Source organism: Lagenorhynchus albirostris, chromosome 1, assembly GCF_949774975.1.
Source record: "Lagenorhynchus albirostris chromosome 1, mLagAlb1.1, whole genome shotgun sequence".
NCBI classification, from domain to species: domain Eukaryota; kingdom Metazoa; phylum Chordata; class Mammalia; order Artiodactyla; family Delphinidae; genus Lagenorhynchus; species Lagenorhynchus albirostris.
This window is the reverse complement of record NC_083095.1, coordinates 159,269,379-159,285,628: the sequence shown is the minus strand read 5'-3', so window position 1 is coordinate 159,285,628 and position 16,250 is coordinate 159,269,379. Positions and strand designations below refer to the sequence as shown.

At 50.0% G+C, this 16,250-nt stretch overlaps 1 protein-coding gene across 1 annotated transcript; it reads right to left on the bottom strand.

Moving 5' to 3' along the window:
* Positions 1 to 1,830: 1,830 nt before the first annotated feature.
* Positions 1,831 to 15,281, bottom strand: MINAR1 (membrane integral NOTCH2 associated receptor 1). Its single transcript, XM_060170843.1, has 3 exons — positions 12,978 to 15,281; positions 7,922 to 8,176; positions 1,831 to 2,537 (listed from the first exon to the last, which is right to left on the bottom strand). The coding sequence occupies exons 1-3, from the start codon at positions 15,279 to 15,281 to the stop codon at positions 2,340 to 2,342; spliced, it is 2,757 nt and encodes a 918-aa protein (XP_060026826.1). The 3' UTR covers positions 1,831 to 2,339.
* Between the last annotated feature and the right edge of the window lie 969 nt (positions 15,282 to 16,250).

The window sequence follows — 16,250 nt, the reverse complement described above, 5'->3', positions numbered from 1 at the left end:
ACGTGGCAACGATGCTGAGCTGAATTTTAAAGCTACACTGGACTTCGAGCAAGACTAAATTTCTTTCACAACCTCTCCAGATACGAAAATAGTAGAAGAAAATTCTAGAGTCCCTTCTCTTCCATGCGTGGGGTGGGGCTTATAATCATGTCCTCCCTACGGAGCTAGGCACATGACCCCAACAGGGTCCATTAGGAATAGATTCACCCAAGGGCAGTGGCAATAGTGGTTTGGTCCATCCACCATGATCCTACCTGGCAAATGAAGGAGTCCGAAAGGGATCTGACACATTTTTCTTATCCTGGGTAACTGCATCTCCACTTCTCTGCCAATCATAGAGCAAGAGATTGGAAACAACCCATCTCTGCTGCTCTCGTGGCTTAACCTGTGATAAAGGTGACAGTGGCAGGACTGGGATGTGTTCTAGAGCCGTACTGGTTGGGAGGAGAGCTGGGATGGCAACACCCAACTCCCGAGGGTATTCATCTAGAATCCCTTTTGGGGTGAAAGAAACAACCTTACTGAATGTGCCCAACCCCAAACAGAGCACCAAAAGACTAAAATTCTGACAGTAGACAGTAATATATATATTTTTTCATTTTCAATGATAAATCCTCAGTTTTCCATACTAAGGCTTAAATTGCAGTCACCTAGCTGAAAATCTGTACATACACGTGAGACTAGAAATAGGTGACATGAAGACGTCTAAAAACGAAGGTTCACTACAGATGAAAGCATCCATCCCTTATTTATTAACAACATGAAAGGTTCTGACTACCCTTTACAGTGAACAATAGGATTCGACCCAACAAGCTAAGCATTATTTGGAAGATTTTAGGATGGAAGCTGAACGCCTATTGCTTTAAAATCTGAGATGCTTCCCAAACCTCTCTTTCAGGAGTGTATTATATCATCCAGAGTGATGATTCTTACCACCAGCATTTATTTATAATCCACCTTGTTCTCAGAAGAATTAAGGTAGCTAGTTTCTATCAATCGTTTTCCTTTAACCTGTAACAAGACAGTAGGATCAAATGCTGAAAAGGATTCTTTCCGTCCAATTATGTCAAAGCACCATTCAGCAGGTGGAAACTGAGATCAAATTCTAATGAAATTACAACGGCTTCCTTACACTGGAGAAACCTTGCTCTCAAGTTATTTAACAGAGATGACAATAAACCAAACTTAGGTATTTAGATAGACATTATAGATAGATAAACGGTTAAATAGATCATTTTTTTTTGCACAGCTGACAAGTATTCAAAACTCTGGAGTAGGTGTTGGGGTAGTTGAGAATACCTCACAGCCTTTGTCATATTATTGACAAGCTTTCAAAAAATTTTTAAAGCCATTGGAAATGGTTGGTATTAGTGGTGCACGGAAACCGTGGTTTATAGTTAGAATGTGAAAGTTCAGCCATTGTCTCTACTCTTCAAGGCACAAGGACAAGTTCCAAATTCTTCAACTCATGTGTGAGAAGCAGAGCAACGGGTACCACCAGGAGACAGAAGATTGAGAGGAACCACACACCAGAGCAAGAATGGGAGACCCTTTGGGATGCCGTGACTTTCAGATATCGATCGTACGTCGTGAGCAAGCAACTCTCCCACACCTTGAGGTGGGCACAGGAAGGTCTCCTGGCCTGAATACCTTGGCCTATTGAGCAGAGAGCACACTTCACGCCATGCCTGATTTGACAGTCCAGCACCTTCCTACCCGGGGCACCAGGAAGAAGGTCCAGAACGTTTCCATGAAGATGTGCAATGAAGACTGTAATGATGACAGAAGGGCAAGAATGAAAAGTCGGTAGCCCTTGATAAAAGTCAGCAGAGAAGTAACCCCCTTTATGGATACATACCCTGTTTCTTTGCCAGTGATGGTCTAAGAACATTAAGGGAAAGAGAACCCATGCTTTTTTTTTTTTTATTCTCATCTTGCTATCTCCCTTAGCTTCCCTAAAAAAGGCATGGATTAACCATCTCCTCTATAACATATTCCCCGCCATGAAAGTTCATCAAAATGGAAAGAATCCAACCAATTAATCTTCCTATGTTTTATTTGCTTGGAATTCAGTTTGTATCTACTGGTAGTCCATTACATTCTTTTGGTAGGAAAAGATATTGCACTCTTAAAATTCATCCATGGAATTAAGTCAAAGCTAATAGGTAGGTAGATATCTCTCTAGAATGTATACTTTCTGAAGGCCATCGTCAGTGTTTGCAGAAAAGCCTCTGTGATTTCTATTTCAACAAACCGTGGCCCCACTGGCACGTGATTTTAAACTACAGAGGGAGACGTCGGTCGTCATGAGCCGTAGGCAACGTTGCACGTCCAGCGGCTCATGATTTCATCGTGCAGATGGGCACGACGATGACCAGGATGACTGTGCACGTCGCTGCAGCGATCAGAGCAGCGATCTTGCAGACCTTGGCTCGTCTGAACTCGGCTTCTTTCCTTTTCAGTAATGAGTCGTAGCCTGGAGTATAAATATCTTCCATCCAGTATTCTAAGTTGTTTGGGTTTAAAGATTCTTGAGTCTAAAAGTGAAGAGAAGATGTTAGAAATATGGTGAATACGTGCAACAGGTTCAAGACGTTCCGACAATCATCACCCCTGAAGCATCTCAGGGCTGTCTGCAACTTGCAGGGGAGATGACCGAGGAGCCCAACGCTGCCCACCAGCCCCTCCCGAGGTGGACCACCAAGGACTCGGGCTCCCGCACATCCCAGATTGTACCTGCCCCTCTCCTACTACAAAGGTCATGATGGGGGACTTCCCTGGTGGCGCAGTGGATAAGACTCTGTGCTCCCAATGCAGGGGGCCAAGGTTCGATCCCTGGTCAGGGAACTAGATCCCATATGCATGCCACAACTAAGAGTTTGTATGCCACAACTAAGGAGCCCATGTGCTGCAACTAAGGAGCCCGCCTGCCACAACTAACAGTGCAACTAAATAAATAAATAAATATTAAAAAAAAAAAACAGGTCACAATGGTCTTGACACAGGAAAACCCAGGGAATTCCTGGGAGCAAGCAAAATAGGGCCGAGAAACCAGCCTCTACGCCTCAAGGGCGTACGGCCAAGAACAGGCTGGCCCTGCTGCATGGGAAGCAGGGAAAGTCGCTGAAAAATATTCTCCACTAACGGTCCCTAAGAACAGAGGTGCCTAAAGCAAGGCTATTGTACTACTCTGATTTGGTTCCCAGTTCTTCAGTAAAGCCTCACTGAACAATCAAAGGCACCTCCCAGATAAGCAGGTCAAACAAAACATAAAAATATTTCCATTTCAAACATCTGTCAGGCCACTGCTCACAGGCCAGGTCTACAGACCAGGGGCAGGCCACCCCCAGGCCAGGTGCAGGTCCCCACTGGGAGAGACCCCCACCCACTGCCATTTGTCTCCCAGCCTCCCTGAGATTAGTGCCTGTCTGCAGGAGAAGTATTATATTTAACCTGTTATCACCCAGGAATCCCATTCCCCGTGGATGGCTATAATCTATTTCCATAAAGAAAGGCAGTGTGTTCTCATCTCACGGCAAACATTTAATAATGTGACTGTCACATAAAAGCAGCAACACATTGCAATTCCAAGTGAGGTCGTCTAAATCTTTGAAACACAAGCAAAATATCCATTTTGAAGATTTTCTCAGATTGTTTAATGCTCATAAAGGTCGGCATGTTACAAATCACACACACACACACACACACACACACACACACACACACTATGTACTATGTTATTGGAATATTGATTATTCTAACCCCTATTAGTCATTCTCCACCTGTCCTTTCAGAACCATTCTCTGTTCTTTTCTGTCTTGCTCTGTGCCCCCAGGAGACCAGCCAATATGGACACATCCCAGGTGGATTCAGTCAGCGGGGCACAGTTCCCCCTGCTCCCTCCCTGATGGGCCACAGTTCTATCAGGTACCTGCTCTCACAGCTGTGGGTCTTGGTGGGTTTCAGAAACAGCTCCCTTTCCTTGGCCTTCAGATCCAAGGGCAGCAACAGCCTCTCACTCATGCTGGTCCCTGGGCGCTTCACGGGCTCTAACCCTGCCTACACCGCCGCCAAGAGTCCCCTCCTTCCCGCTCGCATCACCCGTGAGTATGCCATCTGCTTCCTGCTGGGATGCGGACGACCCACATGCCGTGGACTCCTCTGGCTGCTTTATTGCTCTCCTGTTTTGTTTTGGTTTTGTTTTGTTTTTTGGCCATGCGGCGCGCAGGATCTTAGTTCCCTGACCAGGGATAGAACCCGGGCCCCCTGCATTGGGAGCACGGAGTCTTACCCACTGGACCGCCAGGGAAGTCCCTGCTCTCCTGTTTCTAACGGCCTTCCGGTACAGGGGCCGGCAGACTCCAGCCCAGGCGCCAGATACAGCCCAGCACCTGCCTTCGTACGGCCTACCAGTTAAGAACGGTTCTCACATTTTTAAATCATTGAAAAAAAATAAAAGGAAAACAATAGTCAGCGGTATGTGAAAATCGTATGAAATCAAATCTCCGTGTCCCAAAATAATATTTTGTCGCAACACAGTCATATCCAGTCATTTACCAGTTGCCCACGGCTGCTCGAGACAATCATTGGCAGAGTTGAGCAGTTGTGATGGAGACTGTAAGGCCTGCAAAGTCTTAAAGCAGTTACTCTCTGGCCCTTTAGAGAAGAGTGTGCCAATATTCTAGAATATTCTGTACAACGTTGCATAATGAAAAGAGAATGGGACTTCGGGGTCCCTGAAATCCTCCCAGGTCCCCTTCCTCACGGAGACACAATGTTCAAAGACTTTTCCAATTACTCATGTTATCTGGAAGGGCGGGGAGGAGTGGTAGGCAATGCTGGCCATTGCAAGGACCCACACCATGAGAAACAGGACATGCTCCATGATGGAAGAGTCCTTAAAACGCAGGATTGTCTGTTCAGACTTTGCAAGAAGCTCCTACTCCAGCACTTCTGCTAAGTCCCAGGAGCCACGGTCTCCCTGAGTTGCCCAGGGCACTTCTGCTACTGCCCAGCTCCGGCTGTTAGGACAAGTGTCCTTATGCTTGGGCTGCAGCTCTTTCCCCAACACAGCTCTGTCCTCCATGGGCACTTGGGATCGGTCTGTTTCCCTGGGTACCCTAGAGGGGAGCCAGGGAGCCAGGTGGGCATGTTAAGCTGGGGACTGGTCTGCAGGGCTGGGCGGGTTTGGGTGGAAGGCTGAAGGGGCAGCTCTCCCTGCTCTGACACTTTGGAGACAGGCTCTGACCAGGGAGGCTGAAACACCACCTCTTCTTCCCAATATTCCCAAGGCGGGCCAAGGAGTGAGCAGTGTGTAAACGACACATCAGATTTTGTCTTTTTCCCTCCAGCTCAGACAGAAGGAAACTGGCTTCCTTTCATAGGTAGCTATGCTTTAGGGGCTGGGATTCATCCTGTGAAGTCTATTATTTTTAATTACTTTTTCCAATAACCGCAAGCTCTCGTGCCACCCAGTGGGACACAGGGGGCATCCTCGGTTGTTAATTACTCCCGCTGAGCGCTGGAAATGGAAACGGGGCCTGTACCTTTGCTGCACCCTCAAGTGGCCATAGATGGCAAATTTACATCTTGACGCCATGGGGCCCCAAGAAGATGGTCCAGATGCGGAAGCTGCCCTAAGACAGTACCTGGGTCTCTGCAAAGCGATGAAAACAAGTAAGGTGGTGCCTTTCTGCCTTCATTGAGCTCCTGATATCTGTTCTGTTTTGCTGCAAACACCCTCGAAAGGCTATCGAACTCTTTCCTGTCTTATATTTTTTTGAGACTAGATACACTATCCTTTGCATTTTTAAGTGATGTCACCTAAAGCTCTCTAATCTAAAGATCTTTTAGTTTTTATAATTTTGCCTTTACGCTTCCTAAAAATTGGCACTTTAAAATTGCATGTATCTGTAGGAGCGAAATCTCCCAGACTCTGCCTCCCAAACTTTAAAAAGATGTTTCTCAGTCTATGACTCATCCAATTAACCTGCTCCTGTCAAGGTCATCCCATGATACTGGTGAAACATTGATTATTCCACCAGGTGAGCCATTCACACCTCTGGGCCTTTTGTGACTCGCCTGCAGCTCGTGGCATCCTAATACCCACAGGTTGCGGTGTGGTAGCCACAGCAGAGCACTGGGACCCTCCCGCAGGAGAAGCAAATCCTATCTAGACTGCTTGCCAGCAAGATGGTGACAGGAGAGGACGTGGCCTGAAGGGTCAAGTGGCGTGCAGCTGGCATGGGGACAAAACATGCAGGAGGTGACAGGGGCCAGGAGTACCTCTGAGGTGGTCCTGATATCACCACCCACTTGACTCTCAAGATCTGGCCAGAGATGTCCCTTGCCATAATTGCTGTCATTTAGGGCCCAACATAAACAAACGTCACTGCAGTCATTTGTGTGACATGAAGCTCTACTATACTGTCATCAACAGAAAAATGACATGGTGGAAAGGCAACATAGGAGGAAGTACAGGAGTCTTATTGCCAGATAGTCCATTATGAATTTAGACTTGTCAGACCTGCAGCAAGTTCTTGTGCTTCTCGGGGCCTCGAGTTCCTCATTTATAAACTTGAGATGAACATCATCACTCCCGCCTGCAGGCCACTGTGCCTTGCGTGAGAGATCGTGATTAAAAAGTCCCATACGGGGCTTCCCTGGTGGCGCAGTGGTTGAGAGTCCGCCTGCCGATGCAGGGGACACGGGTTCGTGCCCCGGTCCGGGAAGATCCCACACGCCGCGGAGAGGCTGGGCCCGTGAGCCATGGCCACTGAGCCTGCGCGTCCGGAGCCTGTGCTCCGCAACGGGAGAGGCCACAACAGTGAGAGGCCCGCGTACCGCAAAAAAAAAAAAAAGTCCCATACAGAGTGGATCAATTTCAGCATCATTTCAACAGCGCCAAAATGCCTTATCGGTGCCTTCTTAATGCCAGGTACTTTAAATACATTATTTTCATTTCTGACAGTGACTCTGAAAGTTAGATATTATTATGGACATTTAACAGGTGAGGAAACCAAAGCTCAAACAGGTGAACATTCCAGGCCACACAGCAAAGGAGCCTGGCTTAGAACCCACACACTGCGGGAAAACACATTTCTTTTCTCGCCACTGCACTGCACCTCCTGCAGCCCTCCTGGCTTTAGGGAGAGGCCATTTCAGGGGAGACCCTGCCATACCACCACCCCCCCACTGGCATCTCTCCAACTGCCCTTTAAGTGGTGTGGACCTGCCGGGACCCGTACGTGAGTGGTGGCGTTGGGATGGTAGCCTCGCCGCCCACCGAGCTAGCTGGCAGGTGGGGGCAGGGTGCTTCCTGTGCTCCCGAGGTGATGCGGACACACAGATAGACGCAGTATGGATGGAACCAGGTGGAACTGCCCGCCACAATGGAAGTGGCCAACACCCAGCCCTGCCCGTGGTTGAACAGAAAGCATGCCCTCCAGCCACAACTGTATTCACAGAGCTTCCGGGGACGGTGCTTACCTGGGACTGCTCCGTATGGAAACATAATCCATAGCTCGGCTCCCACAAATATGCTTTTATCCCACGCGCTACATGGGGAAGGAGAAATCAGCTTGTGTTTCATTAAACAGTTGGGCTGAGGTCTTGTGAGCAAATACGAGAATCTGCACTTGGTATGGGGTCTTAAACGTATCGTTAGCAAATCGGATGGCCAAAGTCGATCAATCAATCAAGCAAGCATTCCCACTGATACATGTTTACGAAGCAATAAGCGAAATAGCAATCTCCTTGCGAAAAATCTCTGCTCTACGATGTTATGCAGGTTCCGAATTCCACGGTGGGGACCCAGGGAGCTGAAGGTGAGGGAGCGGGCCGGTTAGGGCATCCGCTATCCATTCCTGCATCCGCCAGGGTGTGGCTGGGCTCCCCCCACCCGGGGCAGTGAGAGGCTCACCTGCAGGTCCAGGGCTGTCAGCTTGCCCTTCTCGCCCGCGTTGCGAGCATACTCCTCGATGGTCCAGGAAGGCTGGCCCCGCTTCACCTCCGCCAGCTCCGTCAGCCGCATGTCTGTGTACAGAGGGTTGTTCTTCATGTGGGCCTTGAGGGAGGCAGGGTAGGGGTGAGGGCTGAACACCTGCTCCACCAGGAAGCCGTCTTTGGGCTGCTTGGGCAGTCGGTGCTGCGGGGGGATGTCATACTGCCTGTCTGCCTGCAGAGGGGCACAGAGGAGTCCAGAGAGCGACACAGATGCCGTCAGACAGCCCACAGTGCCAGTGGGCAGACACCAGCTTTGCATCACCGGGCTCTGCCCGGGTAGCAACATGCAGTTATTCACAAGCAAATAGAAAGAATATCTGGACTGGGGGACATTTACTAGGAAAAGCTTATGACATTGATAATACTCAAACGACCCAACATTGCTATGCCAGGAAGAGATGATTTTATCTAACCCTCATACCATGACTACTATCATTAACACGCATTGTTCAGCTAAGGAAATGGAGCCCAGAAAGACTCAGTAATTTACCCCAAGGTGCACAGCTGCCAACGGGAGGAGCTGGCATTTAAATCTATCATCTGGCTTCAGAGAAGCTTTGCTTAACTACTGCATAGTACCCCCCCTTTTTTTTTCCTTTTTTTGTCGCACCACGCGGCATGCGGGATCTTAGTTCCCCGACCAGGGACCGAACCTGCGTCCCCTGCAAAGGAAGCGCAGAGTCTTAATCCCTGGACTGCCAGGGAAGTCACTGCCCCCTCTTTCTCTTACCAATTTCTACCTGGTACTGAGGAGTAAAAGATATGGGGTCCTTCCCCCTAGGAGCTGGCTGAAACCACTGATGCCACACTGCTTCTCTGGATGGAAGAAGCCAAGCCAGAAAGCACGTGGTGGGAGCCTCTAGTGATTTTCAGAGACCTCTGCGTGGCCTTCAAGACAAGGGAACAGTGTGGACCACAGTTTGGAGGCAGGAAGGTGCCCAACACAGCTGCCATCACTTACGTTCTCAGTCCTTGAGGCCCTCAGATCTCCACATAGATGTCACGTCCTCCAGAAGTACTCCCTGACCAAGACCGGGTCAGCGCCCATCTACGTGACCCCTCAGACTGTGTACAGAGCCCGCGGCCAGCACTGTCCCACTGAACTGTAACTGCCTGTTTGTCTGTCTGTCTCCTCCGCCGGACTGTGAGTTCCCCGAAGGCAGGGCACAATAGTGAGCACCTTTTATTTATTTATTTTTTTTGCTGTATGCGGGCCTCTCACTATTGTGGCCTCTCCCGTTGCGGAGCACAGGCTCCGGAAGCGCAGGCTCAGCGGCCATGGCTCACGGGCCCAGCAGCTCCGCGGCATGTGGGATCTTCCCGGACCGGGGCACGAACCCGTGTCCCCTGCATCGGCAGGCGGACTCTCAACCACTGCGCCACCAGGAAAGCCCAGTGAGCACCTTTTAATCGCCCGCTCAGCAAAATCATACCACCAAGGAGAAGGCACTCCAATCTTTTTAAAGGGATGGATCCCAGCATCATGGAGTCGTGCACATGAAACAGAGAGCCAGAAGAGCTGTGGGTGTGAGCAACAGACAAAGAGAAAGGAAACATAAGAACATGAGTGAGGGACGGTGTGGATAAGCAAGAGGTGGGGAATGGGCTCAGGTGTCAGGAAAGGGAGAGTTTATGTGTGAGCAGCTGATGAGATAACGTGTGTGAGTGGGAGTGTGCGTATCCTACACGTGGACGGGGACCAGAAGCACGCTCCCAGCTCCCAGCAAACTAGACCCATCGGCCCTTGCTCAAATACAGTATAACTCGGAGCCCTTCCAAACCATTAGGACCGCTGACGCTGCTACAGAGAAAGCAGGATAAACTTGGCCAAATCCAAATAAGGAAGCGAGGTGTCCTCTTCTTTTCTAGCTCATCAAACCCAAGTATCTTCTAAAAGGTGTCACTGAGTTTATTCATTCAGCTCATCACCACTTCCGAACACTCAGAGGGCTCCCACGGCATGCAGGGCCCGTGCCGAGCTGGGGGCAGGGCAGGTGCCAATAATAGCAACAAGGCATCCTAACTACAATGAACTGAGGGCTGACTGTGCGTGTCTCCTGCTGTGCTCGGGGCTGAACACGCGATACGCCATTTCAGCTCCTCGAGAACATCGGCAAGGCTATAACATTATACTCCCCGCCGTGGATGCGGAAACTCAGCTTAGAGAGGTTAAGGAACTGGCCCAATGTCACACAGCCAGGAAGTGGCAGAGCCAGGATTTGAATTTGTTCTCGCTTCTGAGATGGAAAGTTACCCGCTGCCCACGCTTGCCTCCCTGCTCCCACCGTTGGAGGCGTTTGCGTTCTAACATGGCAGTCGGTATGTATACCTGAGATACTTTTAAAATAAAGGTTGGTATCTACTCTGTCGGAACAAAGAGGATGAAAGGCAGGCGATCAGAGACCAGCAATGATCTTGGGAGGCTTTCAGAGGCTTACGAATGAAGAGGCCTTGAGGGGAGCTGGGTCTAGATCAGCACCGAGGACGTGGACAGGACACTTTTTTTTTTTTTTTTTTTGATGTGGACCATTTTTAAACTCTTTATTGAATTTGTTATAATATTGCTTCTGTTTTATGTTTTGATTTTTTGGCCACGAGGCATGTGGGATCTTAGCTCCCCGACCAGGTGTCAAACCCACACCCCCTGCATTGGAAGGTGAAGTCTTAACCATTGGACCCCCAGGGAAGTCCCTGGACAGGAAACTTTTGATGGAGGAATCACGTGAGTGAAGGTTCGACAGTGGGATGGGGCCTGGCCATCCTAGATGCTTCATCAGTACTTGCTGAATGAGTGACTGAGTGAACGAGGGTGGCACTTTTGAGGAAAACCAGGCAGACGTATCAAGGTGGAGAAGGGCCCGGTCCAGGTGACCTGGAGCCCTCCTGTTGGGGAGAAGGACATGACAGGCCCAGGGTTTGAGTGGCCGGGCTGAGTGGCTTGAAACTTCTTGCTGAGCAAAGGGGAGTCAAGGAGGAGTTGGGAACAGGAGGCACTGCACACCCCCGAGTGGAGTTTTAGGAAAGGGAGCATAGCAGTGGTGGATGGGATGAGATGGAAGTGGCGGCAGAGGTGGGGGGGTGATGAGCGAGACAGACCAGTTACAAATGTGCCCCCAAAGCCCAGGTGGGAGGTGGGAGGAGCCTGGACTTGGGGGAGGGAGGGTGGATTTAAGCGGAAAGAAACATCACAAAAGATAAATCCACAGGGTCGAGTAGCCCAACTGGATGTGAGAGAGCCAACGAGGGAAGTCAGAGGTGAGAGACGCCCCTTCAGTTTGGGGAATGGCTAGAACGGCGACCCCAGAATGGGTACAGGGAGAGGGAAGCCTGGCTTTGAAGGAACAGGAAATCTAGCTGGGACCTGCAGATGTCAGCCCACGGCAGACATCTGGGGCAGCTGGCCTTCAGCAGTTTGAGATTTGGGAGCAAAGTTCAGAAGGGCCCCAGGGTTGGTCCCCACCATGGCAGGCATCAGCCCAGGGATGGTGAGAGCCATACATCGGGAGGCAGAAATGAGGTCACAGAAGGAGGCCCAATGAAGACCGCTCACCCCAAACACTAGCAACTTTGAGCTGTGCATTTCAAGCGATCCTTCTCAAGCTTATTTCTGGTGGTTTCTGGGGGCTTTGACATTTTATGGGTTGGACGCATGGCTAGTTCAGTTAAACTTGATACATCTACAGAAGTGTCAAACCACTGGAGTGCCCTAAATGGCCATTTTCAACGCTCCCTAAGACCCAGGGCTCCAGGAACCTGGCCAGACTCTAGCAGCTAATTGACACGACAGCAGTCAGAGGAGAAGACCCACAGCTGGGCATCTCGTCGGAGTGTCGGCCCATAATACATTCTGATTTCTGTCCAACGCCACGTGTTGTAAGTGGCTACCAAAGAGAACAGTGGCCAGCACAGGTACCAGAGGTTCCTTTGGGATCAGAAAAAAATCACTTCTTATTTTACTCTCTTTCCCTGCTTTGGACCCTGAAAACTTCCCTAGGGCTCCATTTTCTAAGCTTGCCCTTCTTGGCATTCGAGGGACTCAGCCTCCTTCTCCGTATCCAATGTCTGCAGCCACACCTCTTCACTCCCTCTCTGACAACTGGTCCTCCGAGCCCTCAGGAGGCCCCGTGGTCTGTCCACTGACCTTTGGAATCAGGGAAGGGAATTGAGACGAGCAACAAGTTGAAATGGCATCACTTTGGCCAGAAAGGGTTCAATGGAACCTACTTCGAAGGAGGAACAGCGGCCACAAGTACCGCTGAAACAAATCATCCCTACTGCAGGGGACGAGAAGAAGAAAGAATGTGAGTATGTGTGTGTGTGCTCACTCCAGCACTGACAGAAAGATGCTGACTATAAAGGTAAAAACGCTCACGTTCCCATAAAACTGTAGGAAAAAACCTCAAAAGCAAAGAAAGACATCATATTAAGAGTTGCCATCCTTGGGCGGTGGAACTGTGAATAATTTCCTTAATTTATCTTCTTTTCTTACGAATCATCTATTGATCTTAAAATGAAAAAAACTCAAACTTTTAAAAAGGAACACCACGCGTGCCACAAAGTATGTGAAAGGGGCATAGGAGCCAGCTCGCTTTTAAGTCATTCCCCTCCTTTGCTTTGCCTGCACCCTGCCCTTTCAGAAAGGACGGGAAGAAATCCCTGGTGATGCTTGTCTGCTCTGCCATGTTCCCCATTCTATGAAAATCAGGTCTCGAACCACCAGTCCAATATCTGAGCCATGCTTTCTCCCATCGGCAACACAGCAGCGTGTGCTCCTCCGGGCTGATGGACAATTTGGCGGGACCAACCACCAGGCTATGCTGTCCTCTCTGCTCTAACGTGGAAGGTCTGGAAGGATTACGAGCACAAGAAGGGCAGGCCTCTTTTTCGTGTAATGTAAGCTTCCAGGCTTGGGAACAGACCAGGGCTATATAGTAAGGCTGCTGCCTAGTTACGCGAGCTTACATGCGCATTACCTCTTTAGATTTTCGATGCCAGTCCTTACTTTCCCCAGGGCCTCTGTCTTTCACGTCCTCCTCTCCGACGCCCACGCGGTTGGTGTAAGTGATGGTGCGCCAGTCCCTGGGCGAATTGGAGATGCTGGCGATTTTGGACTCTGTGGCGCTGTTTTCCTCCGTCAGGGACCTGGAGGATGGCCTGGTGAAGAGGCTTTTTTTTAACGCCTTGACACGAAGGCTTTCGCTGTTGCTTCCGCTGGCGTCTGAGGAGCACCAGTCGGCCGAGTTCTCCAGTTTGGGCCCGTGGGAACCATTGTGTGCACGGAACATCCGGGGAGAGGCGCTCTCATCGGACGGAGCCTCGCTGGTCAGGGAATTCAGATCTATCTGCACACTCACCTTCTCGGGCTGCTGTATCTTCTGATCCAGCTTACTGAGCTTGCCCAGGACCTGGGAGATCTCCTCGCGGACACCCGACAGCGATTCGAGCTTCCGTTCAATTTCACCGATCCTGAGCACCAGTTTGCACACGCTGGTCTTCAATTCCTCTTCTGAGTGGTGGCTGTTTTCAGGTCGGTTGCCCTTTTCTCCTTTGCTGCTGGGGAGCCCGTTGGCGATTTTGGTTAGGTTGTGCTCCGGTGAACTGTCACAGTCCGACTTGTGAAGCTGGGACAAAGATCCTGTGCTGTTGTAGCAGGATGACTGCATCACTCCCGTCGAGCCACTGATGCTCATGTCATCAAGAAATCGGAAAATGTCACTGATGTCATCACTGACGACTTCCGAGTCGTCATCTGACTGCTTCATGGCGTGCCTGTCACTGTACTTGCCCTGCCCAGAGGCACACAAGTCTTTGCATTTCTTGGGCTCCAGGACGTGCTGCTCGGTCTGGGTGCCCACGCTACTGGTGTCTGAGCTGAGCTGCCTGCTGGTGCAGCTAATGCTCTTGTCTTTAAACTTTTTGACCGGTTCATGCTTCTCCAGGTCAACGGAGGACGAGATCTCTTTAGATTTGAGCCCGTTTGGCTTGGCCGCGTAGCCGACGGGGAGCATTGGCTGTTGCTCCTGCGGCATGAGGTAAGCTGGGCGCCTGTCTGGGGTTGGGAAGTTGGCGGTCTGGCTGCTGGGATTTGGATAGCGGAGCTTCTCCTCGGAGGGATTTCTATTGAAAAAGGACCGTTCAAAGTCAGGAACTTCTTCAGTGTTTAGGCTCCAGCTTTTGGCCGGCCAGGGGGTCTGCTTACCCGGCCTCCCGGGACAGCGCCTGGCCTCCTGGGTCCCCATCACTGGAGTGGGTCCAAAATACGTGGAGGCTTGAAGGTCATCTAAGCTCTCGTGCTTTGCCCGCCTTTTGTCAGGAACAGGGGAGTACTCGGGATTCAGGTACTGGCTGTTGTAGGGCATCTCAAAGCTGTGATTGGGGAAGGGTGTCTTGTGGGACTCCTTGCGGCCCTGGGGTTTCCCGTGCTCGCCCTCAGCCTTGTTGGCGGGGCTGGCCAACTCGGGGGACACAGTCATCAGGTTGTGAAACTCCTCTTTGAAGATGTTCCTTTTCTGGACGCAGGACTGGACCACGAAGGGCTCCTCATTAGAGATGAAAGTCTCCTTGATGCCCTGGGTGAGGGGCAGGGAGTCCTGATCGGACATGGACTCGCTCTCGATGTTCATGGGGAAATAGGTTCTCTGCATCTCGCAGGGCTGAGGGCTGGCCACCGAGTAGGGGGCCAGAGCCTGCAGCCTGTCCAGGGAAGCCGCCCGGTTTTTCACATCTTTGCTGACCCCCAGCAGGAAGTTGGGCTCGGAGGCAGGTACAAACTGCGGGCAGTCCTTGCAGTCCATCTTGCGGCATTTGGAAGACTGGCGGGTGGGGTAGCCCCGGCTGAAAGGCTGGTCGCTCAGCTCGCAGCTGAGGGACTCACACTGGGCTGCGGTGCAGAGTTCCGTGTCCGAGCGGCCCAAGTCAAAGGCCGCCTCCTTCTTGCGCATCTTCTGCCGGCCGCTGGGGAGCTTCTCTTTGGCTGTAGCCCCGTTCATCTGGATGAGGTTGAATATCGTCACGATATCTGCCGCCACCATGATTTTCTTCGATTGCTGGTTGTTCACGGTGCATTTCATCTTGTCTTTGAATAACGTGGCTGGAAAATTGGGATCGAGACAAGCCGTGTAGAAGAGGACGCTTCTCAGTTTGGAGAGCTGGGACAGATCAAAACGGGTGCACAGGGATTTGCACAGGTCCTGGTAGGAAACGGTATTTTGCTTGCTGTCCAGTTCCTCCAAGATTTTCACCAAGAAGAGGGAAGTTTCCTGATTGGTCTCCATCATTTAGAATTTCAAAGCCTCGCTGATGACACTGAAACTTCGAGTCAGCTCTACGGGGTGACAATATTGAAAAAGAGAAGCGGGGGAGAAAGGATTATAAACACCAGTGGAGTTTTAAGTCAAGCTGGTTATGAACCACATAAAGAAATGCAAGGAAAAACTTTTTAAGGTTTAAAAAATGTCATAAGTGCTTTAAAAATATTTATAATATACTCTGTAATTCGCTTCCCAGTAATCTACCTAAAGAAATTATTGACTATGATTTTGCATAAAGATGTTCATTATGTATATGTACAACTGATTCACTTTGCTGTACACCTGAAACTAACCCAACATTGTAAATCAACTATACTCCAACAAAAATTTTTTTAAAAATAGTTACAATTATAAAAAAATGATGTTCATTACAATGGCATTTATAATAGTGAAAAAATAAAACATCTTAAATATCCAAATATTAGGGGAACGCATAAATAAAACGGGTTACCATATACGATGATTTCTTACAAACATTAAAATTATATTAGGGCTTCCCTGGTGGCGCAGTGGCTGAGAGTCCGCCTGCCGATGCAGGGGACATGGGTTCGTGTCCCGGTCCGGGAAGATCCCACATGCCGGGGAGCGGCTGGGCCCGTGAGCCATGGCCGCTGAGCCTGCGCGTCCAGAGCCTGTGCTCCGCAACGGAAGAGGCCACAACAGTGAGAGGCCCGCGTACCGCAAAAAAAAAAAAAAATTGTATTAATGTACATCCTTACAATGCAATACTACTCATCAATAAAAAGGAACATCAATAAAAAGGAACAAATTACCAGTACTTGTAAATGACATGGATGAATCTCAAATGTATTGTGCTTGAGTGAAAGAAGCCAGACTCAAAGGCTACCTATTCTATGGTTCCATCTTAACGATATTCTGAAAAACAGATCCGTAGCTGCCCGGGGCTGGATGTGAGGCAAGGTGCTGGCAAAACGG

What these genes read in the sequence shown, in the direction of transcription:
- MINAR1 (XM_060170843.1), bottom strand. Translation starts at nt 15,281, where the DNA reads ATGATGGAGACCAATCAGGAAACTTCCCTCTTCTTGGTGAAAATCTTG. An exon ending in GGCATCGAAAATCTAAAGAG is followed by an intron (nt 8,177 to 12,977) that starts GTAATGCGCATG and finishes GCCCCTCTGCAG; the next exon opens with GCAGACAGGCAGTATGACAT. An exon ending in TGACAGCCCTGGACCTGCAG is followed by an intron (nt 2,538 to 7,921) that starts GTGAGCCTCTCA and finishes CTTCACTTTTAG; the next exon opens with ACTCAAGAATCTTTAAACCC.